We start from the raw sequence: 24826 nt of genomic DNA on the forward strand, positions 1-24826 counted from the left end.
CAACATTTGGCGGCAGATAAAACTTTAAATTTTCATTTCAGAAATAACTAGTTCTGCAGTGTCTGAGACTAAATTCCAGTATGCATATGACCCCTCTGTTATATAATTAATTAATATATAAATACATTTCTACTTTGTTTAAAAAAAAAAAAAAAAGATTTACTGTTGAAGCCACCTTGCAAAAAAATATATTGGGCCATTTTTTGGTGTCCGCGGGTTTAAGTGTTCTTCCCTCTCTGTGTTGCAGTCCTGCTGCGCGAGGAGGTGGCCCAGCTCCAGGAGGAGGTGCACCTGCTGCGGCAGATGAAGGACATGCTGAGTAAAGACCTGGAGGAGACCCAGGGCGGCTGCTCGGCCGACGTGCTCTCTGCCACGGAGCTACGCGTGCAGCTGACTCAAAAGGAGCAGGAGCTGGACCGGGCCAAGGAGGCTCTGCAAGGTAGGGAAGGAAGCGAGAAGCTGCATGTGTTATTTCAAATACTCATGTCATCATTATCATTCTTTGGCCTGTCAAATTAAAAACATAGGAATAGTTACTTTTTTTTTTATTACTCAAATCTTGTAAAGTCATTTTGACTCATTAATGTTTTGTACTGTTCTTTTGTCATGGACAATGCATGTCAGTAGACTCTCTAAGGTGAATAATTCAATTGCTACTTGGAATAAAACTACATTTCTTGTAAAGTTAAGGCGATAAGAATACAAACACCGTGCACAAGACAGTACAATAAACTCAAAAGTAGTTTGCTGCGATCCACAACGGGCCAAGTATTGCAGCATACATTATTAAAAATGTGTAACTTAAATGTCCAAAAGTATGCAGAGTGAAGTGAAGTCGCAGCCAGTTTCTGCTCAACACATTCTGTAATCATTTAGATTGCAGCTGTTTGCCACTCCGCCCTCATGCTGAGAGAAAACCTGCTGCATCTTGTTCCAGGGAGCTTGAAACCCGGCGCTTTTTTTTCTTGTCACCATAATGTTAACATTAGTGTCTGTAACAGTGTGGTTAATGTTGCCCATTAGCTGCATTACAGGCCATTAGCATGTGTTCTGCTTGAGAAATGAAGTGGTATCTGGGGCTGAGAGAGGACACTGATGCGTTAACTTGAAAAAAAAATGTACTGTAGAAGCTCCACTGTATCATCAGAACAAGGCTGTATTCTCAATTTATCATTATTCTTTTTTTTTTTTAAATAGCTCACTTGGTTGAGCTGGCGCAACGTGTATGGAGGCTTGTACTGTGTCCTCCATCAGCAGCCGCAGATTCGGTTCTGACCCGGGCTATTGCTGCATGCGTACACACACACACACACACACACACACACACACACACACACACACACACACACAAAAAGCTGTACGACACACTTAAGGAAAGAGAAATACCATAGACTGTATATAAAGATGGACGACACGACTCCAATTTCTCCTGTTCTACAAAGATGAAGCCAAAATATCCTGCACACAGGTGCTGCCATCACACACTTTTGACGTCATTTGGAGCCAGATTCTGCGCTGTAGTGATGGTGGTGTGTGGAGCTGCGATATCTACATCCCGCCAGTTCACACCAATCACGAGTCAGTCTCAGCTGTTTATTTTTTTAAATTATGCTTTTCTGCCTGAATGTCCTTATTAGAATACTGTACCAAATTATGGATGTTTGGCACAGAAAGGACAAACATGTGGATTTAATTGCATAAAAGGGGGGGTTGTTTCAACTGCTTAGAAATTCTTTAATTTTGAGAAACAGGTCAAATATGATTTAAATATAAGTTACCTCAAAAATGTAATTAGCAGAATAGAGCTCCTTGGAGAGAGACTTAACATCAACGCTCAAAATCGTCACAATGCTCTTCTCTGAACTGATGAAGTACTGACGTACAGCACAGCTTCCTCTCTGTTGATGACCAACAACCAGAGTAAAAGGTGGTCTGTATCTTTTTTTACATGAGAGATCTAGAAAAGGGAATTCACTGACACGATGCCCTCACAGACACTGTGCACGGACTGGAGTAATGAAGAACTTCTGACAGACGGCGCACAGCGGATTGCACACCATCAAGCAGAGATGTCATCAGTGTGGCGGTGAATCATCCCTTTCAAAGACGTACTGCCCACGGAATGAGGCAGAGCACAAAACCACCATTTTTGTTTCAGACAAACGCGTGACATGCTGTCGGGCGATTTTGTTGCACTTGACACTTGCAGCGTGCGCCTTCTGAAATAGCCAGACAAAAACAAAACGGATTGGGGCAGAGTGGAAGAGAGCACACATCAAATATAATACTTATCTCCTCTTCGGCTGTGATATTTGGCCGACTGAGCAGCTGCACACAGGCTCATACAGTCGTGTGTGTGTGTGTGTGTGTGTGTGTGTGTGTGTGTGTGTGTGTGTGTGACTCAGGCCTGTTAATGAAGGCCACAGCTTACCAGCCCCAGCAGGCACTGACAGTAATCAGTGGTTAATGAAAGCTTTATAAAGGGGGACTTTGGTTGGCTTATAAGGTTCGGAAACGTTAAGCAGGGTGGATCACGTCTGCAATTAAGATGGGGTATGTGGGAGGACAACAGGAAATTGGCCGTTGTCATATTCGAGGTTGCTTCTGTCGGAGGAGGTTGAGGAGACGTTCCCGGCACTGCTCTTTGTTTTCGTTCTTAAAGCTGGTTTATTTAACCGGGGCAGAAGTGGTGTTCAGGTGGAGCTTCTGGCCAAAGAGTGACCCCTGAAAATGAATACATTTGCATTCAGCGGCGAAAGTGACGGGCATTTCTGAATTATGAATATTTTCTTATTGTCATTTTCCACATGATTTACCCATACAGCAGCTGGTTACCAGCTCTTTTGTTATTCCGCGGTTGTCGCTCTCCCGTCTAACCGACACTTTGGCTTGCACAGACTCCAAGGACACTATTTTTTAAGACAGCTTTGAGAGGCCAGCAACAGTATTGGTTAGCTTTTTGTTCTTACACTGTCGTGGGTGGCAGCCAGCGAATTTACTCCCCAGCAAAAGACAGCTGTCATCCCATTTTTGTCTCTCGGTCTTGTTTGTGTTGCTCCTCTAGACGCTCTCACCCAAATGTACTGATGTTCCAGGCATCAGATGGTTCCACAGGGTGCTGGGCAGAACTGGTGAGGATTTTGTGGTGCGTGGGTATGTTTTGATAAGGACAGTTGGCAAATTAAAACATGCACTTGTCTGAATCTTTTGATACCGTTAAAGTTAAGACGAGACCATTTTATTCTGTGTATATTAACATCTTAATGGGCTGTCACGCGCTAGAACAATGAAGAGAAAATGAAAAAGGTAGTGAAGTAATGACCAATTGCAATATATTAATTATCACCGTATCGTGTACTCTCCTTCGTAGGTTGAGAAACTCCAACATGTCAATGTCGTAAGTTATTATTTTTTACTAAATTCGATAATTTTTCTGAAAATAAAATTGAGTTTGCTTTATAATAAATGAATTGCCCTTTTGGTGTAAGGACTGTAGCCTCAGACTCAACGTGTATTGAGCGTTAGATCTGTTGGTTGGTTGTTCCCCTGTCTAGTGGTGTGCTCGTTTACTGGACTACATCAGTTCAGCTCAAGTCCTAGACTTCTTCCTAAGACGCTTTCACTTAAAATTGGACATGTTCCTTCCTCCAATGTTGTTCCTGACTTTTTCTGGAACTTTTGCTTCCAGTCTCCGTGGAAGATTCCCAGTAAATGTCTGAGCTGCATTCATCATATGTGAAAGGAAAATGTCTGCACCCAATTTGAATGTCGTGACTGAAAACAGCTCTAGAGAAACAGATATCTGGTCATTTATATTTCTTGAAGCCCTCAACATTCCTCATCTCGTCACTCTTTGTGTTTGCACATTAAGTGTTGGAGTTAGAAATCGTTGGTTGTTCAAGTGGCTTGTGATGTAGGAAGAACATGTCAGATGTTGTTGAGAATACCTCATTAACTACAGCAATTTCCATATGTTTCCTGATTGGAGGCTAGATGTCGACTCTTATTTAATTCCCCCCACAGTTTTCACGGGGCTGGCATATTGTGAACCTCCTATTGTGTTTTTCCCCAAAGAAGGAGAGCAATGTTTGGAGAACTGAAGTGCCCCGGGGGTTTTTTCTTTTTATTGAAGTGCTACCAACAATTATTGTGAAGCCGAGTAGCTTCGTGTTTTTAGTTTTTATTCATTTATTTTCCTGTGGTTCTGCTTTGGATTTAGGGGAAGAAGAATAAGAAATGGAAAAAAAAGCAAAAGGCTGGAGTGATGCAGCAGCATGAAAGAAATGCATCATCCCCTCTTTTGCTCTCTGCCGCTCGAGATAATACCTGTTCACCCTGGGAACGGTTCACAGAATGAGTGCTGCCACTCGCACAGCGGCTCAGATGGTTTGTGGCAAAATTACATGCAGATTTTCTGCTGTTCTATGAATACAAAATGGAGAACGCAGAGGGAAACGATACTCTCGAGTCTGTTTTCTCTCCAGTGACTTTTCTCCTCCTCTGTCTCTTCCTCTGCCTTTGTTTGCTGTGACGCTCACACTGTTTTCAATGCTCGGGCCTGAGCTCACACCCGCTGTGCGGCAGACATCTGTCACTTAGCACTATGACATGGAGATCGTGCTTACTGACAAATAATTGCTAACTCACGACTCACATTCAACCCCAGAACTGCCACTTGGAGTCATTTCATCTCCACCAACCTGTCTTTGCAATCTCCAAAGCCTGAAGTGAAGACGCAGTTGCTGCCCTCGCAGTTGGACTGTCGTCAAAACAAGTTCATACGTTTGGACTTTCTCATCCAAGTTTTGTTTAATGGACAAAGTTTTCTCTGTCTGCTCTTTTTTAATTAGCTCCTTCCTCTTTGGGTCACTACTGTCACTGAGGGACTCAGTCCGGGGCTGTAATGAAAGCAGCAGACAGCTACAGTGTGTATCATGAAAGCACAGTCTGCCGGCTCTGTTTAGTGTCATTTCACGCTACACTGTCCTCAGAAAGCAGCTCTGCCCTTTACTGCGAGGCCTCTTTCCCTCACAAGGTGTTTTCACACCAGCAGACACACACACACTGACACACACGGGCGACTGTGGCCCAGGAGGTGGAGAGGGTTCATCCACTAACCAGAAGACCTGATGGTTAGATCCCTGCTTCCTCCAGTCTGCTAGCATATAGGGGCAATTATATGAATGTGTTTGTAATGGGTGGATGTGACTTTTACTGTATTATTTAACAAATAAAGTTTTTTTTGAAACCTGGGAAAATGATTGTAGGCTCGACTTTTCTTTTTATGTATATCCTCAGCGCTGTCAGAAGCTTCATCATAACAGGTTATGAAGGCAGTGTTGCTGTTCAACATGCTCCATCTATTCTCATCGAATGGTCTTGAATGAGAATGCGTGTTTTGACCACAGTGACCCTTAGTGGTAATCGAGGATACTTCAGTCATCAGAGATACGTTGTACCATAATCATCCTGTCAGAATCCTATGTCACAGTTCTCCTTTTTGTATTTGTGTTGTCCCATTGCTTCAACCTGAATAATGAGGTCGTCTGTGACAATATAACCAGGGTCAACTGTAATTTCCCAGCAACATGACCTCCTCAGGACCGCTCAACTCCACCGATTCAGATATCAAGCTCATGCTAAATCCAGTGAGTTGGTTTTACTGAGGAAGTGAGGAGATGAGCTCACTGAGCAGCTCCGAGGCTCCTACTTCATTATTCAGCTTGGCAGATTTAAAATCCCAAACCGTGAACAATGGACTCCCTCCAATGAACCAATGTCTCTTTTGTTCTCTCCCCAAATAATTATGTTAAGAGCCGACTAAAAGCCTATGCCTCCTCTTTCGGACTGAAGTTCTATGGAGAGGTGACAGTGTTGGAGTGGGCTCGTTCATTAATGTGAACCATCAGTTTTTTCTGAGGGGTGATAAGTGGCCCTCTATGTCTGTGACCCTGTTGTCCGCTGTTGAAAGTAAACTGAACTTGCTTGGACAACAGTTTTCGATTCAACACAAATGCAATTTTGTTGAATAGCAAGTTAAAAATAACTAGCACACACTCTTCTCGTATTCGAGGGCACACTAGATAATGAGGATTATTATTTAGCCAGAGAGAAGCATCTGTGCAAGCAGCTTATTACGACCCATAGTTACATTTTATTGTCAGGTAACCTCTTGTGGCCGCAGTAATTATAACAGGGGCAAAGGAGGAAGGCAAGTGACGTGTTACAAGTTGTTTTTTGATTTTTATTGACTGAAGGCTAGCCAGACTGTGACTCGTCCAAAAGCTTAATTGCACATTTGTTAATGTTACCATGACGACAAAGGTATTTTACGCCTGGCGACGTCGGGCGCTATTTCACAAGACACTTCTTAACTGAGGTTAGACAAGAGACTTACTGTAGATATCATTTTATATTTGAAGCAAGTGGTTAATTGTGTATGCGAGAACTCAATGTGGAGACTTAAGTATTTTTTGTAATTTATAAATAGATAGATGGATAGATGATAGATAGATAGATAGAAATATATATCCCAAGCTCATCACCCTTTCAAATTTAAAAAATGATAAGAACCACAAAACTATACAACTATTAGAAATTATCATTATTATTTTTATTTCATGATGTTTGTTGAAGTGCCTTGTGATGACTATAGTATCTATCTATCTCTATTATCGTTCAGGTTGCAGGATTTATCTTTTCAGAAGTACAATCTACTCCACGTTACATTCAGCATGTTGCAAACACCAAGCACAGTTTTGCTGTGTTATCCTCTTTCACCCTGACCACTATACATCTATGTCTACTGTATATGTTGTATGGTTTTCACTGCGTTGCTTTTCTCTTTAAGATAGTTTCAGTACAGGGATGGATCCAGGTGGGAACTCCCGCAGGAGTCCAGTGTTTTTGTTTAGTATCTAATGAGTCGGCCCACTCATTGCAGGCTATCGAAGCCCTCCAGCAGCAGAGCATCAGAGAGGAGCCAGCAGACAAAGGCGTTTAGCACACCACGGCGGTAGATGTTCACATTAAAATACTTAAAGGCACAAGGGCTTTGGGAGAAAAAGGGCTTCGTGTAGTGGGCTATAAAACACTTATGCAGATTTTAGAGAGTGTGTCAGGAGAGGGGTGATGGAGGCAGGTGTTTTTGTTGCTGGCTTGGGCTTTTTGATGATGAATACTTTTTCTTTGCGCGATTCTTCTTCCTCGGCTTTTAGTATCTGAATTTGCGAGGCAGTCAAGGTTTTGCAGAAACACAACCATTGTTTCACATTTTACACACACAGGGAATCTAGGCCTAATGGGAAAAGTCTGCAGTTATTCAAAATACAGAAAACATATTCATTGAAAATAGCCAGAAAGAAGATAGTTGGTTGCACAGGAATCGTCCCTCAATGACTCAGAGACTAGTAAATTGAAATTGAAGATTCTCAAACGTCCTCCTCTCCACGTCTTCCTCTTTCTCCACTCACATTAGCCTCGGCTCTCCACGGTTCCCAGGTGGTTCCCTCTTATTTAATCTGGTAATAACTCTTGGATGCTTGGACCAAGCCAGAATAGGTTGGTCATCAATATGGCCGTCATCGCAGGGAGACGCGCCGGTGCTTCTCCATGTGTGATCACACTGCGATGAGCACGGCCATCCCTGTTTAATAAACATGTTTATACACAGGTTTTAAATGGTAAGTAACGGAGCAAACAGGATTGGCTACCGTGAATGGACCCTTTTCACCAAGTCACAGTGAGTGCTCCCTTGTATCCGACACCAGGAAAATCGATGTTGCCAACGGTCACAGGTGCAGGATGTGAAGCGGCAGCAGTGTTTTTTTGGCTCATCTCAAAGGCGTCTTTGATTTCACTTTCTGAGGCAGGTGCTGGAAGGTTTCCTGTTTCTCTTGGCCAATAAGGGATGATACTTGTTTTCATTCGCCCGGGCCACTTTGGCCCACATATTCCGTTGGCTCGGGGGGTTCCACCGCTGTAGAACGGGTGAAAGGAGGAGATATAAAAATGGTGAGGGTGGTAAAGTGAGAGAGAGGAAGCGAGAGGGTGAATCTGTCCTTGCAAAGGCTCCCCCACTCTCCATTCCACTCGCCTGAGCGTGCTCCCTGGACGCCACTCGTGAATGTCACGCCATTAGCCGGGCGGTGATATAAGTTAATTAACGACAGGCAGCCGGCTCCGCGGGGAGGACAGAGACGGAAGAAAAAGAGAGGTGAACATATGATAACAAGCTTAGACCGACAGAAAGAAGGAAGTGTGTGATGTTAGGAAACATCAAACAGTTAGAGCTGCCGCTGTGCTGTGAGGAGATAGATGTGAAGACAAGAGTGAAAGACACAATGCGAATGCACAAACCCTCAATAAAACACAGGATAGTGTCGGTGTGGAGGTGTAGCTGAAGGGAAACTCGGCTTTACGCGGATGTCTGGAAAACAGCCTCGCGCGGCGAGGGGGAGAGAAGATCAAGAGAAAGCAGGAGAGGAGGCAGACGCCGAGGAGAGGAAAAGGAGATGTCGTCTTTGAGAAAATTAGAGCTCCTCTGAATAACTACACTGAACCACATTCTTTATCGTGATGCGTGGGTGAAGAGCCAGAGGATTAGAGAGGGTGTGTGGCGAGCGAGATAGATGAAAAGGGAGAGCCAGCCCCTGACGAAGCCGGCAGCAGAGCGGAGATTGACAGGCGGGTTCATGTGTGATTCACTTCTTTATCAACATGCGGCCGCACCATATTAAACCAGCGACAGCAGGTTTATTAAACTGTTTTACCTCAAAATGCTTCATATCTGAAGGTGCTTAGTAACCTACTTATTATGCATGAAGAAGCTGCCACAATGTGGACTTGTGGAGGACACACACTGCCGAGATGTGTTGGTATGTAGATTCAGGAAGACCGGATTTAATGTATATAGCAACCAGTGTTGGGCTGGAGGGCAAATCAGTTATTACAGGTTCTATTGACCTACGATAAGAAAAAACTGTACATGAATCGCCCCAAGCATATTAGCAGACAAAATCAAGGTTTGATTTATCTGCCTCCTTTAGAGTATTTATTTTGTTTGCATTCCTACCACTGATGTCTGTATGCGTGTGCCTGTTTCTATGTTGTGTTTTGACAAAAAACGCGAATAGATTTTTTTTTCCTTTTCTCTGTGAAATTAGAAATACATTACATGTTTATGATGTGATCACAAAGGTGCTGTTTTTTTCCCCCTTGCAATTTATAATATTCAACCCACCAACGCTCTGTGTTTTTAAGTCATTGTTATTTTCCTCTTTACGTATAAATGAAAAGCTTTTTCACACAAAACACATTAACCAACAACCGAATAGTGCTCGTCTCTGATGCTAGATTGCACACTCTCTCTCTCTCTCTCTCGTCCGCTCTCGCAGCCATGAAGTCGGACCGAAAGCGCCTGAAGGCGGAGAAAGCGGACCTGGTGAACCAGATGCAGCAGCTCTATGCCACACTGGAGAGCCGGGAGGAGCAGCTCCGTGACTTCATACGCAACTATGAGCAGCACAGAAAAGTATGGCAGCCAAAGCTCTGTATGACTTTACACTGGCACAGGCATGTGCATGCACAAAAACATCCTTGCAAAGAGGCTCCTTTTTTCTTGTTGCTGTGTCTGTTGGATTCTTGTAAACACCCCAAAAAAGGCAAAAACAGTTGACATCTGAATAAAACACCTTTTTTCTAAAACTGGTTATGTAAATCAGTGAGAATTGTGCTGCTTCTTCTCGTCAGTTTTGCACGCTGTGTGTGTGTGCATGCTGTGGGTGAGTATATTTTATGAATGTGTGCACTGTACATGTTCTAATCTCTACTCAGGTTTAAATATAGATGATCAAATTTTGCATCTATAGCCATGCAGTGAATTAATCTGAATGCATTGAAAACTTGTGTTTGTGTGACTGTGAGGATGTTTAAAATATTCAAGATATAATCTTGGCATTAAGATGTTCAGGCCATTCCAAAAAAATGTGTATTTCTTTTGTACCCCCAAAAAATTACAAATACACTAAAGTCATTTCCACTGATAGATAGCCACAAATGTAGCATGAGTGATGTCATATATACACAGAAGGTTTAAGAAGGTATGTGAATCTGTTGGATAAGCAATGGCCTCGTTTAAACCTTTATTTCATCGAAACGGCATGTAAAGGTACGCTGACTGATTTTCATATTTGTCCTGTGCACGATTTGTGAGCCAATTCATCAGGATCTGTGTGTCCACCAGGAGAGCGAGGATGCGGTGAAGGCACTGGCCAAGGAGAAGGACCTGCTGGAGAGAGAGAAGTGGGACCTGCGGCGGCAGACCAAGGAAGCCACGGAGCACACGGGGCTGCTGCGCTCTCAGCTCGACCTCAAGGAGAACCGCATCAAGGAGCTGGAGGCGGAACTGGCCATGGTGAGAACTGAAGGCGGACAGGGCTGAAGTCGACAGTCCCCTTGTTTGTGTGTGAAATACAGTTGCCAGTAGGGTTAAGGGGTTAGGGCTAAACACAGAACAGGAAAGATGGACAGTGAATCCATTACAGCTCAGACACATATTCATCACAAGTGTTGAAACTACTGACAAGATTTATGACAAACAATACAAATTGCAAATAAGTAAACACAAGTTCTCTTTTATATCTGCTTCATGGGTTTAGAGCACATCTGTCTGTTACCATGCAATATTTCCGTTATGCTTCATCTAATCAAACCCCAAAAGCTTTTGAACATACAATACAGCCATCCCTCGTGTCTCCAACCCCCCAGATGAGTAACTGTGTCAATCAGAGAATGGAGTTCCGGGTGTTTGAGCGGCTTGCGGACAGGGACTACTCATCTAGGGTCATGGCGGTAAGACAGGTCCCCAGACTTTGAAATTTGACCTCTCTTGACCCTCCCACTCCTTGGAAATCTCCCCGAACTGTGACCTAATTGTCGTCTTGGGAAGCCCTTCCTCCGCTGCACGTGTTTGACTAACCCCTCAGCCGTCCTTGTCGGAGTCCCTGACCCAGTGATCCTAACATCGCCAATCCCTTGGGTTCCTGCTGTGATTTTTCTGAATGTGTTTTTTTTTTTTAGGTGTTACTGAGAATAAGAATGCATGGGGGAAATAATAAATACATAAAAATTCTGACAACTAATGATTACCCCAAAGGTTTGTGATTTAAATCCTGTTTTGCGAAAGCAAAGACTATGATTGATAATCATTTGACCGCTGCTAGGTAGAGATGATTGCAGTGAAGCTGACTGTGCCGGGTGTTGATTTGCAGCCTGTTGTCGCTTGGCATGGTGATATGATTCGCAGAATAACAGGATTTTGAAGCATTTGTTGAACACTAATGTGCCAAGGCTAATCAGAAAACACATGCACACGCACGCACGCACACGCACACGCACGCACACACACACACACACACAAAGAAAACAAAGCTCTTGACACAAAACACACATCTCGCAAGGCTCCAGCGGCTCATTGTTGTTCCTGCTAAAAACTGGTGAATTGTGCCCTGTGACAAGGGACCGCAGAGCAAATGTATTCATTAAACTCATAGAAAAGCTCCATTCTATCCTGTTCCTCCATTTTTCTACCCCGCCAACCCCCTAACTTCCACCCCCGACAAACACCACCTCCAGATATTTTGTCCATATTTTTTCTCCGACGCTGCTCTCAGGAGCCGTAGTGAGATTTCACACAACAGAAGACGAACATGAATGCAGCTGCATTTTTCACGAGACAACAAACACATGAGGAGCCCAGGGGAGAACTCACGTATCCGCATGTATTCAGAGACTTCCAGTAGGATTTTTGGATCCATAACACTACATACAAAATATGCATAAATCAAAACAACCACAACAGGGACAGGAACCACACTCAAGTCAAAAACAACACAGGAAGTGAAAAACATGCAGGATCTCTCTCTCACTGTCATCGTTGGTTTACTCTCTGCCTGACTACAACTGTGTGTCTACCTTCTTAAGGCCAAACAGTCACTAGCCACCCTGACCAAGGACGTGCCCAAGCGTCACTCGCTGGCCATGCCCACCGAGGCGGTTGTCAACGGCAACAACCAGGAGTGGGTGATGCAGGCTGACCTTCCCCTGACGGCCGCGATCCGACAGAGTCAGCAGACACTCTATGTCCACACGGGGCACCCCACTGACAGACAAGGTAGGCCCCTCCATCCTTTGCATAAACCAAATCGCACACTGTGATTTTGAGATCATTCACCTTCTGCATTCTCACGTCGACACACTCGCTCGTGCCATCCGCTCGACATGACCACATCCCTGGCCTCTCGTGACGCCCTGTCCGTGACATTTCATGCGCTTTTTTGGAGCCGTTGCTGTGAACAAAATTTTTGGGCTTTGGGCTTTCTTCCATTTGTCTTTGCTGCACACAAATGTTTGCTCTGTGTTTGAGATCGGTGGCAGCTAAGGATTGGTTGTTAACTGCTGTTTCTTCCTGTGGAATTCAAAAGCTTTGTCTGCGATAACTTGACCCAGTTTCTAAGGAAAAGCTTCTTTTTTTTCAAATTTTTTGTCTTAATTTTTTTTTTAAATTTCACCTGACTGTAATGATTTTAATGGTTTGGGCCTTTGCAACTTTAAGCACTGGAGATTCACCATTTATCTGACTCATACAGATATACAGCACGGATGAAGGAGCAGAGCCGGCAATGTCTGTGGCAACTTCCTTGAACCATGGCCTTGTCCCACTCTCATATAAAAAAAACTGTGATGTTTTCAAAATTGAATGACAATTCAACAGTTTGTGTTGAATTTCAGCTACACAAAGGGACCAGCCTTATCAACATTATCATTAAATAATTGTTATTATATTATAACTGCAGCCTGGAGCTTTCATTACGATTATATAAGCTCTTGAATTGTTATCTGAGAGGTTAATTCTAAAGTTCAAACTAAACATAATCACTCTAAAGATGAAAACTGGACAACGGACACCTCCCAGGTACAAGACAAACTATCTTTATCACTGGATGCACAAGGGTAGACGTCCGTCTCAGTCCTCCCAGAGCCACGGGTTCAAACGTGTCCCTGACTAATTGATGGCATCTGGAGAAAGACGCAGGCAAAGAAACAAAAAAAAAAGAAACGGGAAAACGAACCCTCAAATAGCAAAGCAACTGGTTGAACTGTACTGTAGGTATCAGTCTCATTTGTACACACACTTTCGTTCAACCCCTGTGAAGCTGTTTTCACTGTTGCCTAGCAACTGCAGATGATTGCAAATAATGTCAGGCTTTTGGTGAGGAGCTTTTATGAAAAATATCCATTTTTTTTTTTCCATTTAAGGGTGTTGTGGCTTTACTGAGAGGAGCCAGATTTTCCCTGTTCACGACTCTTGGTTTCCAAACACACACCCCAAAGAAAACAAGCCTTTTCTCTTCTCCCCCCTTGTCCCGTCTAGTGGCCGCCGTGCGGGTGAGCCCGTGCCACTCGCGTCAGCCCTCCGTCATCTCCGACGCCTCGGCGCTGGAGGGGGACCGCTCGTCCACGCCCAGCGACATCAACTCGCCACGCCACCGGACTCACTCCCTCTGCAATGTAAGAGCAGCCCACCAAGTAATCACCTCCTCCGTGATAACTGCCAGGTGTCCCCCTGGCCGGCCGCTGTCATTGTTTTCTCTCTCCACCGTCATTCTGGCTGCATTTGTGTTTGCACACAGTCCGCTGCGTGCTCACTCTGCAGCCGGGACTGGGATTCATGTGGAAGGCAGTTGAAGTTGTTGAATGAGCGCATTGCCTGGCAGCATGTAAAGCATCACTTCCCTTTTGTGTTGTGATCTTTATCTTTCCCGGTCTTTATCGCCCACTCTGCACCCCTGCACTGACTGCTCTGCTCTTGCATCTTTGTTTATTCGACCATCTCTTCATCTTCTTCTCCCCTCTGCTCTCTCTCTCTCTCTCTCTCTCTCTCTCTCTCTCTTTCTCTCCCTCTCTCCTCCTCCAGTCCCTAGAAGATCTGGAGGAGGCGAAGCGTAAGAAGAAGAAAGAGAAGATGGGGCTGGGCTCTCTGTCGCGTGTCTTCGCCCGGGGAAAGCAGCGCAAGTCCCTCGACCCCGGTTTGTTTGATGGTACTTCAACACCTGATTATTACATTGAGGAAGATGCAGACTGGTAAAGCACACATGTCCGAGCGACCCCGCCTGGAGAGCCGTTGTGGCAAATGATCAGAAGACAGAAATATGTTGAAGTGTGTGTAAGAGGATGGGTGTGCGTTTGATGTCAGTGTGTACAGATATAATAATGCGAGTGCCTGTGCAGTCTCACACGCAATGCATACTCACGTGTGCATGTGTGTGAGTGTGTGCATGACACACACACGTGGTCAGAGTCCATGTAAGAAGCCGGAGGCGCGTCTTTGCTTGACTGAAGTTTTCGACCTCGACGAGCAAATTGCACCTGTATGTATGTACAGTATGTACGGTCCTGTAAATAGAGTGAACAGTGTGACACGGCGACCACATGGATGTGTTCTTGGATCTTTGAATTGTTCTCTACATTTTGACTTTTTGTTTTCACTCAACTGGAAACTTGAAGGACTGCTGTACTTGTAAATAACAACAGTTGATGTGCACTCTGTGCGTGTAAATGTCTCCTTGTCCTGAATGCCTTTTTGTTATTTTTGACATGTACCCCCCCCCCCCCTCCTCTCGCTACCTTTTTAACTTGAACTCCCCCCTGTTTATTGTCCTGCCTGCTCCATCCCCCTCTTGCCACACTGCCATGATGAGAACAGTTTCCTGTAGGCAACATGCAGACTCCTCAAATCCACCTCCGGCGCGGTTGTGCGACAACGTCCCCCAACCGCCGAGACAAACTGTGCGGAGGCACTCCTTGATGTTTCCTCAAATGGGACTTCAAAGACGCTGCTAAGCGAGGAATGAACTTTCTATGCAGAACAGTTTGTTCCGTGGCAACATGAGGCCAAACAGGAAATGTAAGAAATGTGTTTTCTATCTGTCACGATAGAAGGTACATGTGTGACATGCATGCAAACAGTCCCAGTCCACAGATGCATGTTGGACAAAACCCTACTAAACACAAATGTCTTTCTCTGGGTATGTTGCCGAGACGGTGATAAACTGTCTGTTAAAAAAAAAAGAGAGGGAGAGAGGTCAGTTACTGATTTCATGGTATTTATTCATGATCCATTTAAAATGAAGTCGTAATATTAAAAAGTGGACCCTCTGCTATTCAGAATGTGCTCTGATTAACGTTCAAGAGCTGAACATCCCCGACCAAACGTTGAACATTTTTAATCTGCACCTACAAGGCCAGTCGAGCAAAGAATTCCTCTGAAACAGTAAAGGTCAACAAAGTCAACAGTCACAAAGAAAACCCCCAGCGATGAAATCATTATTCCTCTCATCCACGGGGCTTTGTACCCTTTTTTCTCTCTGTAAGATCTCAAAGTAGCTCCCGGCTATCATTTTATTAACACTTTAAAAAGGGGCTGTTTGAATTGTTCTGAGAAGCCTGAAAAAAAGCTATTATCTCAAAATTAGTGATCGCATAAACATCAATTATGCTAACATTGTAAATATTAGACTCATTACAGCTTCTCCAAAACCCCAGGAATTAGGCCGTTTCAGCAGAAAATCTCAATTTAGCGGGATGATCGAGAACTGCTATAACAATAACAAGTGCCAGTTCAAGTCATTGCTGCGGAGGGGGAAAAAAAGCAATTAACTTTGTGCCAAAGGTTAATAGCATTTCTTCAAGCTACAGAATGACTAAAGACATGGATTATTTTCATCCCTGGTGTTGGATTGACCCGGAGTCTGCACTGCCCCCCCAGGAAGTCTTTTCTCCCCCTGAACTAACACTGGGTTTTTGTCCGTCTCACCTGGAACACCACGGTGTCACAGATTACATCGGAGCTGTATTAAAACCGTAGTGTTGGTCAAGCAGTGGGGGGATTATCGTTTGACCCTTAGCTCCTCATGCATTCGGGCTCGCAGATTTAGAAGTGAATCAAGAGGTAATTCAAAGATTAGTCAACATGTATTAAGTCATATATATAAGAACAACAGCTCCACCAGATCATCTCATTACACATTCAATGACATGTATGGAAATCTAGGCTATTTTTATTTTTTCATGTAACCAACCTTCTATGATCCTCTGCTGATGGGGGGGGGGGGCGGGGGGGGGTAAAGAAAACATCAAATGAAAACTATTGTGTCATTGTATGTTTTGAGCCACGGTCTCTTTGTTTTTTATTTTCCACAAATATTTTCCTTTTTGTAAATGAGATAACATTACAGAAATGAAATTATTAATATTATTATTATTATGAAAGAGTTTTATTTAAAGTCAAAGATGTAGGCCTTGTTGGAGGACTTCCACCGTGAGGTCCTGAGATGTGTAGAAGTGGCTAGTGGCAAACGTTTAAAGGCATGGCAACAAAATTACCCTCAAAAGAACTAAATGAGAAGAATAAGATTATTTTAAAATAAAATAAGTAACGTTAAATTTACATGTGGCTGTCCTCTCTTTCCCTGTGTTAATGTCTGTGTGTACGTGTGTCATTTGTTGTGGTATTGTTCTAATCCCGGTTTGTCCCTTACGCCGGTGGGGGCTGCCATTTTTAACACATGCGTTTGCTTCCCTCAGCCCTGCGATTCCATCTGTGAGAGGACTGCATCCCAAAAGCCTCCACATGGCCTCCTTTCCTCTCTCTCCCACTTCCAACTAACTTAAACTGCAAAGCATTTTTTCCCTATTCTGTTATATTGATATCATTAATAAGAAAAATTGTGGCGGAGGGAAAGGAAGCCATGTCAGATTGTTGGAGCACAACTCATACGTGTCAGCACATGGCGTCGATAATGTTCTGCCTTTGATTTGACCCCTGACCCCTAACACTGACCCCCTCTTGTCTGACCCCCTCCGGACTCTCAACACAGTCCAGTGACCCGAGAAGTAATCAATCAGACCGAGCCACACCGGCTCCAATCGCTTCTCCGTGCTGGGTTTCAAACTGTGTTCGCAGATGCCTCCTAACTCTCAGACAACGTCACAGAAACACCCTGGAACTTAGCACTTCTTCAAGTTCAATCAAATTCTGACGCAAACCATCCGAGTGACACGTCGCTGGGTATATGATATGTATTTTGTTGTTGCTCATTGATGTTATTCCAACAATATCCTGCGGAGCAGACGTCTCTTTCTGGAGCTTTCTGTGAGGTACTAACATTTATTTAGTGTACTGATAGTAGACAGCCTTTTTGCTCACATGTACCTGAGAGCACTGGCTAGTGAAAGGCTACTTCATTGTTAAACTGTGAACTCATGCCCATCCCATGATCCCTTCAATTGTAAATTATTTTTATTGCATAGTCTGGCAAATGTCAGATACACTGTAGGCCTACATCTTGGTACACAACTACTACTACTCAACAGTCTCTATGGTCCCATTAGTAGTTGACGTAGTCCTATACAGTCATGAGATGGTCGGCCTCACTGGAGGACCTAACTAACTATCAGGTCGCACCAAGTCCAGTCTCCAACACCTGGGCTTTGCAGCTGGATGTGAGACATCTTGATGTAACATGTCTTTATCAAGGACTCTCAAGTGTTGGGGGGGGGGCTTGCATGTTGAGTTTTATCAAAGAGTGCATTTCTGGCAGAAGACCAAATTTCTCCAGCGGATTATGAACTCGTGTCCCCGAAGGCCCTCGGACGTGTACGTTCAGTTTATGCGTTGCTCTCAGGAGGGCACATAGAAGCATCCAGTTTGCGATGAGTTACCTCAAATCTTCTTTTTTTTTATTCAGACTTTATTTCCCAGTGAAAAACATGTTGGCAAGGTAATATGAAGTTTCAGTTTGAAACAAAAGGTGACGCAGAAATAGACAGGGCCACGGGAGAAAAGGACAAATCCTTTTAATTTGTGCTTTCGAACTAAATCTGTGAGCGCTGGGCTCGGAGAGCATCGTTCAATCTCACATCTTTGCTTGTCCACTGAAATAACAGGTGAAATGTAATGTATGCTTTGGAGAGTAATGGGTCCAACAAGCAGGACCAAGACTCTGTGGTCGTCCTTCATGACCGAACTCCCAGGTGGTTACAGTCTCCCAGGAGTCCTCTCAGTTTTGTGCTGATGTGTGACTCTCTGTACCACCTAGTTACTGTCCTTATCGTCTGGTGCTGGACGTGTCGCCTACAGTAGTTTAACTGTTGCCTGTGTACTTTGTCTACAACACCCCGAAATCTATACCTCCTGTACAGTATGTCAAGAGCTAATGATGATATGTTCAATGTTAAAATCAACACATGATGCTAAGCTATTCCCAGTGCTGAGGTGCAGACTGGTGCTACATTGCCACCCGCTGGCAAAGATGGACAGATGGCTCTCTGTGAACTGTTGTTGTTGGACAATATTATATTATTGGTCTGATTCCCTCAGAGACTGAATAATTGAGGGTGAAAAACCTAATATCACAACAGGTAAGCAATCGTAGACTATAGGGAACAAGTTAAGGAGCATTTTAATGACTCATTATGTTATTTGAGGATAGAACTTACCCCATGGGGATTTGCAATAATGCGAGGCAGACTTTACATGATTGTAATTCATCAAAATAAGATGATTTTCCCCTAATAACAGACCTTTTTTTCTGTACTTTCATCAAGCTGCGGCTGCAGGCTAATTTGGACAGATGAGTCGTGTTCGTTCAGCAGCCGTAACAGCTGCCAGTTTAATGGACTGCTTGAGTGTGAAGCAGCTTATAAAAGCAGCAACTTTGTTTACAGCCTGGCTGGCAGACGCCCGGCTCGTCGTCAGGCGGCCAAGAGCTGAGGATGTTGCTATAATCCGGTTTGTTTTGAAGAAATGACTTGTGCCCTCTTCCTTGTCCCCCCCACCGGGCTGATGTTTCTGTTAAACTGCTTTTCATTTGTCGCAGTGTGCCTTATTGAACAATTTTGCTTTCTCATCGCCACTGCCACCTCCAACTTCACTCACAACCTCCACTGCATCACCCACATGTCTCCCCCCTCACCCAACCCCCTTCCCTCCCTCACCCACCCACCCGCCCAGACTCAGATAGCCTCTGCAGCCCCACCCGCCTCAGTCTGTCGGATGGGTCGGAGGACCAGCTGGACCGCCTCCAGCAGGTGGAGCTGGCCAGGACTACACCCATGTCTCAGTGGAGGGCGGGCACTGTGCAGGCCTGGCTCGAGGTTGTCATGGCAATGCCCATGTACATCCGCACCTGCTCAGAGAACGTCAAGAGTGGCAAGGTTGGATAAGACCAACGACATGATGCTCACACTACCGTGAACAATTGCAAATATGTCGTATTATCAACACGTTTCAATTCAATATCGTGGCATTTTTTTCAGAGGACACTTGTGGTCTTAGTTGCCTTTAAACTCTTAACAGGGCGACTTTGACATTTCGCAGGTCTTACTGGGACTGAGCGATGAAGACCTGGAGCTGGGTTTGGGCGTCAGCAGCCTGATGCATCGCCGGAAACTCCGCCTGGCCATCGAGGATTACAGAGATGCTGAGAACGGTAGAGGGTGAGGAAGGGACACAGGAGACCGTTGACTTGAACTGTACACATTGTGGCGCTGCAAGAGCGCCATCTGCTGGGCATATATAGTAACAGCATTTACACAACATTAGTGTCATCCTGTTCACAAAGCTCACAAGTCACAATGTTGATTTTAAAGCGACTGGTCTTGTGGGCAGATACCAGAGGTCACAGTCAGGCCGGCGGCTCTGTGGCAGCAGCTCCACACAGCAGAATTCCTGAGCTGTTACACCATTAAGCCATCACGACAGGAAACATGAACGTCTGAACCAAATGTCACTGCAATCCATGCAGGAGTTGTCAAGACGTGTCACTCAAAGCCACGGACGTCCATCTCACTGAGGCGTTCCAGGAGAAGTCAGTGGACTGCCAGCGTCGGTCGACTTCATCCTGTGGCTTCAGTTTGTCTTCGATGTCTCTGCGTGGCTGAGTGAGAGATAACTGTCCCACCGTTTGTCTGCAGGCTGTCCAAGGCTGCAGACATGGACCACCACTGGGTGGCCAAGGCCTGGCTGAGCGACGTGGGCTTGCCTCAGTACTCGCAGGCCTTTCACAATCACCTGGTCGACGGACGCATGCTGAACTCTCTGACGCGTCGCGATCTCGAACGTCACCTCAGCGTCAACAAGAAGTTCCACCAGGTCAGCCTGCTGCTGGGCATCGAGCTGCTGCACTCGGTCCATTTTGACAAGGAGGTAGGAGCCAATCCTCAGAGAGAGGACAGCAGTGAATATGTATTGCTGGTAAAAAAAAAGAAAGAAAGAAAAAGAAATGAAATCCTGTTTGTTAAAATTGGTTTCCAGGCTCTGCAGGCTCGCCGGATACAGTGTGAGCACCAGAACGTGGATCCACTGGTGTGGACGTCTCACCGGGTCGTCAAGTGGATCCGAGACATCGACTTGAAGGTGAGGACGAGAAAACACTGAGGGCTGACAAATGTCAGTGCAAAGTTTGCCCTGCAGTTTATTGCAAAATGAATTGAAGATCAACGATGATACACATGTATTACAAGATCTCCGTCATGTGAGCGTAATGAAGCCCCAGTGTGATAGGAAGCCTTTGTTTTTGTTGTTTCTTTGGTGACAAAGCCTTTCAGATTACAGCCTCTGTGGCGATGCTGCAGTATGAATATCCCGCGTCAACACTGTCCGCCGTTTTAAGCATTTTGGACAATGTTTCCTTCATGAGGCATGACCACGTCCAGGGTGTGTAGAGATAAAGCTGCGTGAACATCCTGTTAATATCCTCTGGGAGTTTGAATGGATGTCTGATGTCCACAACTCATTCAGTATGTCCTTTGTCTCAGATCATTTCTGAGAGTCTGCTCGCGTCTCTGTCTCTTCCTCTGGCCAGTAACGGCCGCGGTTTTAACATCAGCGCCACGCTTCTCTCCGTCCACCTCTCCAGGAGTTTGCAGAAAGTCTCCCGAACAGTGGAGTTCACGGAGCCGTCATGGTGCTTGACCCCACCTTCGACACCGACGCCATGGCAACGGCGCTGGGGATCCCCGGCGGCAAGCACATGGTCCGCCGACACCTTGTCGAGGAGATGAAGGCGCTGATCGGCTCCGCCAGGTGAGAGGAGACGTTCACGTAAACGACAGTGAAACAGATTCCAGCACAGAGGCTTCTGTTCACTTCAAAGTAGGCAACAATGAAGACCCCTTCACCGGAAGATGTCTGATAATACATGCTGTAATTATCTGCTGCACAAAGGTGCATTCTAGTGTCCTTTAAGATCCCCAACACCCTGAGCCTCCCCCTGTGCTCCCTGCAGGGCAGATGCCAAGCAGGACTTTGAGCGTCTGGGTCAGGGAACCCCCCCGACCCCGCAGCGTCAGAGCTCCCTGGGCAGACCTCCCAGCTCCGCCGGCCGACACACTGATGACGAAGGCTCGCTGAGACGAAGGGCCGTCAAGGTGGGGGCCCGGAAATAACTAGATGGGAAAACTTTCAGGAGCAGTTTCTCTCTGTACAAATATTTTTAGCCTACAGTGTGTTTTTGTGCTGGATCATTTGTTGCAGGTTTTTTTCTGCAGTGTACATTTCCTCTTATTTGAGTGACAATGTCACTTCCTTAAATCTCCCAGGCCTAAATATATCTTGCTCTTCCTTTATTTCTGTTTAGTCTTCGTGCCTTAGCCACACTAATAAAAGCTTTTAATTTTTTCCAGATCAAAAGTGCCTTGGTATATAGAGTATCTATTTTTTTGGTGTATTAGAATGTGTCACCCCTGTACCCCTGTAATATCAGCATCAAAATCAAGTTTGGCCACATTCACCCTGCAGATACTCCCAGTGTAGAGGAAACAGAGCCTGTGACATCTGACTCGGCCCATGTACAACATTAATGAGATTGTGAATATAGTGCAGAAAAAACAACATGCACAGCAACAGGCAGAATTCAAAGTACTGCATTAGAATAATGGTCCAGGGTTGAAAGATGGCAAAAGAAAATTGCTTACCAAATAAAATAAAAACTTAAATTGGAAAGAGACAAATGAATTTAATTTGTTCAACTTCAAGTTATCAATTGTTTTTGTTTTAAGTAGATGGAAAAAAAGATCCCTTGATTACCAAACACGAGGGAACTTTTCCCTCATGATAAATCATGACATCAGCAGCAGTTTATAAATTTCTCGTATTAAGGAATGTGTGTTTTTATTTTTTCCCAGCCTCCGTCAGGCTTCAGCCCCAAAGCGCGCAATGGGCGGGACTTGAGTTGCCACAGCGCCTATGGCTCTCTGCCTCGGGAAGTGCCAGACCAGACTCCGCCCAGGGCCGGGGGAAGTCCGATCCGCGGCTACACCAGCATCGAGGTCAGCAACGTGTGAGGTCATCCGAGTGCAACACCGGACATCAGCTTCATCGCAGCTGGGTCTTCACTATGGACAATTGTTTTCCATGTACGCCCAAACATGGGAAAGATGAGCCTTTAGAGGACAGATTGCACTTTGTAAAAGGGACAGGACTTGTTTTTACAAGTTTCCTGATATAAGAAAAACTCCCACTGTGAGCACGTGGTATTTAGATTCTTCCCCAAACCCCCGAGTCACCAAGGACTCAAGCTAAATGATTATTTTTCTATGTAGATTGTTCGTGTTTGTTGAATATTGACAGTCTGTTTCTCTGAGGGAAATGGGATTTTAAAAAAAATGTTTGTACAATACAGGGAACTAAGACATCAGTGTAAACTCTTCTTGTTTTATTCACTTCTGCTGTTTGTGATGCCTTGTCATTGTAGCCGAGTGCAATGAACAAAAAAATGCGAACTTTGAATAAGTGAAACTAATGTTTGATAGTCGTTTTTCATCCTGCACATTTACACTGTCGTGTCTAAACAAATGTAGCACCCTCTTCTGATGTTTTATACTGCGTGGTGAACATGGAATGTTATCTGAACAGCGCTAACTGGAGATGAATGCAGAGTTGTATGTCCACGAACGCCACGAAAAGGTGAAGGGATGCAAATATGTGAAAATGAGATTTACTTTTAATCAAATAAAGATGACATTCAATATTGAAGCGATCCGTTCGAATGAGAATATTTGTTATAAAATGAATTATAAAATCATAATAATCAGACCCATGGCACTGAACAAAGTGATATACAATGGGGAGAGGGGGGGGATTGTGCAACAGAACTAGAATTACAATAGCAATAAACCTCAATTCAGTAATAATCTTCACACGTTTGCAGTGAATTGTTGCTTTTTAGCCTCTTTCAGCCAATTGTTTTAGTGCTTCTGTACAATTCAGCCTTACCAGTTCCATACATAGCACTACTACATACTACATACCTTCTCCTGTATGCTACATGTGCAGCACCAAATGAAAAAAGACAGCAACTATAGCTGGAGTGAAGAAAGTCTCACATCAAGCAGCTGAAGAGATCCCGGGAGTTGGTGGAGACCAAAGCCCAAGCTCAAAGGAAATGGAAGAATGGATACGACTCTAAATGCTAATGCACAGTAGCTTCATTTGTATGAAAGCATGAAACTGTTTTATGTCAGCAATAACAAATTAACATCATTATTGCTGCTTTGAAGAACAACATTCAAAAACCCATCGGGTTGTAAAAAGGAAACGTGAAGAAAGCTTTTGGTCACGCTTGAAGATCACGAATGAGAGCAACTTTGGCAAGTGTGTTGCAAAGAGGAAGCAGTGTGACATTTATTAGTAAAGGATGGTAAAAGTGTAGAAATTAGATTCAAGATTCACCAATAGAAGAGTCAATGAGTAATCGGTCTTCCTTATTTAAAAACTCTTCTATAAGAGGAAATGTTTGTGGGTCACTGATACCACAGCGACCCAAATGTGGCCCACACTAGACATAGTTTGTGCAGCGTCTTTCAACAACAGGACACTTTTTTATGAAACATTAAATACATTCAGCGCTAATGCTGTGCCGGCACACTGGTTCTTCCACAGTCTTTCGGTGACTCGCCCCGGGTGCGACCCCTTCCCTCTGCTCTCTACCTGAAGTCGACGTCAACGCCGCATGGCGCAACTGCCCCTCTTACTCACCGTGACTCAATCACGAAGCAAGCTGCCTAAGCATGACGCGGCACCGAGTGAGACGAGCTGCCCACTGGCACGCCGCCCTGCCTCACTCATGACCTTTCTGGAGATCCAAATGCAACAGGCAGTTCATTATGGGATGCCGTCTGGGATATCAGAGGTACAAGGACGGGAGGCGTGTCAGGTGACCTTCCCACCTGGGAAGTGAACTCAGCTGCTCATCAGGGAAACGTTTGATGGGTCCACTCCGTTACGCTCTCGCCTGGCAGCCGTTACACGGGGGCCAAGAGTTGGATGTCAGCCGACGTGATTGAGCTGATCGGAACAGCGCTTCTTTTATTCGAGTTACATGCTTTTATTTGTTGGATTAGAAACACAGCATAGGATGTCTATTGAAGAAACTAATGCCATATATATTTATTGCCTCGGATAATTTGCCACACCTACACTCGTTCAGCTGTCAGGCCACATAAATCAAGGTTATCTGTATCTGAACTGTCACAGTTCTCCCTCTGAAGCCGCCGACATTTTTGATTAGTTTGATTGCAGGCTGGTCGTGGAACAGTAGGAGTTCAGTCCAGGCTGCCAGACGTAATCAAGACTGGGGTTCTCTGCCTATCTTCCCCTGTGTGTGTGTGTAGTAAAACAGAGGAAACAGACAAAAGCTTTAGAGGAAGAAAACCTCCCCTGAGCCCCGGGGAAGCGAGGCCGCCTCACCTACGAGGAACAATACGG

General features: G+C 44.8%; 2 protein-coding genes across 5 annotated transcripts in view; both read left to right on the plus strand.

Annotated features, from left to right (window-relative positions):
- The window catches only part of kazna (kazrin, periplakin interacting protein a), a 137997-nt gene extending 118713 nt beyond the window's left edge, over window positions 1-19284 (plus strand). The window contains exons 5-12 of one of the 3 annotated variants that reach the window (XM_047331338.1): window positions 248-439; window positions 9396-9532; window positions 10244-10414; window positions 10768-10851; window positions 11983-12172; window positions 13433-13569; window positions 13976-14099; window positions 19073-19284. In XM_047331338.1, coding sequence (XP_047187294.1) covers window positions 248-439; window positions 9396-9532; window positions 10244-10414; window positions 10768-10851; window positions 11983-12172; window positions 13433-13569; window positions 13976-14099; window positions 19073-19284 — 1247 coding nt within the window. Of the gene's footprint in view, window positions 1-247; window positions 440-9395; window positions 9533-10243; window positions 10415-10767; window positions 10852-11982; window positions 12173-13432; window positions 13570-13975; window positions 16508-19072 lie in introns of those variants that run through there. The other 2 variants (XM_047331339.1, XM_035643792.2) reach the window with 2 other exon arrangements.
- A 160-nt stretch (window positions 19285-19444) lies between these two features.
- LOC118316214 (kazrin-A-like) lies at window positions 19445-23095 on the plus strand. Of its 2 annotated transcripts, none has more exons than XM_035643793.2 (6): window positions 19445-19557; window positions 20035-20266; window positions 20375-20476; window positions 20979-21145; window positions 21348-21489; window positions 22246-23095. In XM_035643793.2, exons 1-6 carry the CDS (start codon window positions 19496-19498, stop codon window positions 22402-22404), a joined length of 864 nt encoding a protein of 287 aa, XP_035499686.1. In that variant the 5' UTR covers window positions 19445-19495; the 3' UTR covers window positions 22405-23095. The 2 variants fall into 2 exon arrangements, with proteins under 2 accessions (XP_035499686.1, XP_035499687.1); XM_035643794.2 differs by having other exon boundaries at window positions 19445-19550.
- The last annotated feature ends 1731 nt before the right edge of the window (window positions 23096-24826 follow it).

Source organism: Scophthalmus maximus, chromosome 3 (assembly GCF_022379125.1).
Source record: "Scophthalmus maximus strain ysfricsl-2021 chromosome 3, ASM2237912v1, whole genome shotgun sequence".
NCBI lineage: Eukaryota > Metazoa > Chordata > Actinopteri > Pleuronectiformes > Scophthalmidae > Scophthalmus > Scophthalmus maximus.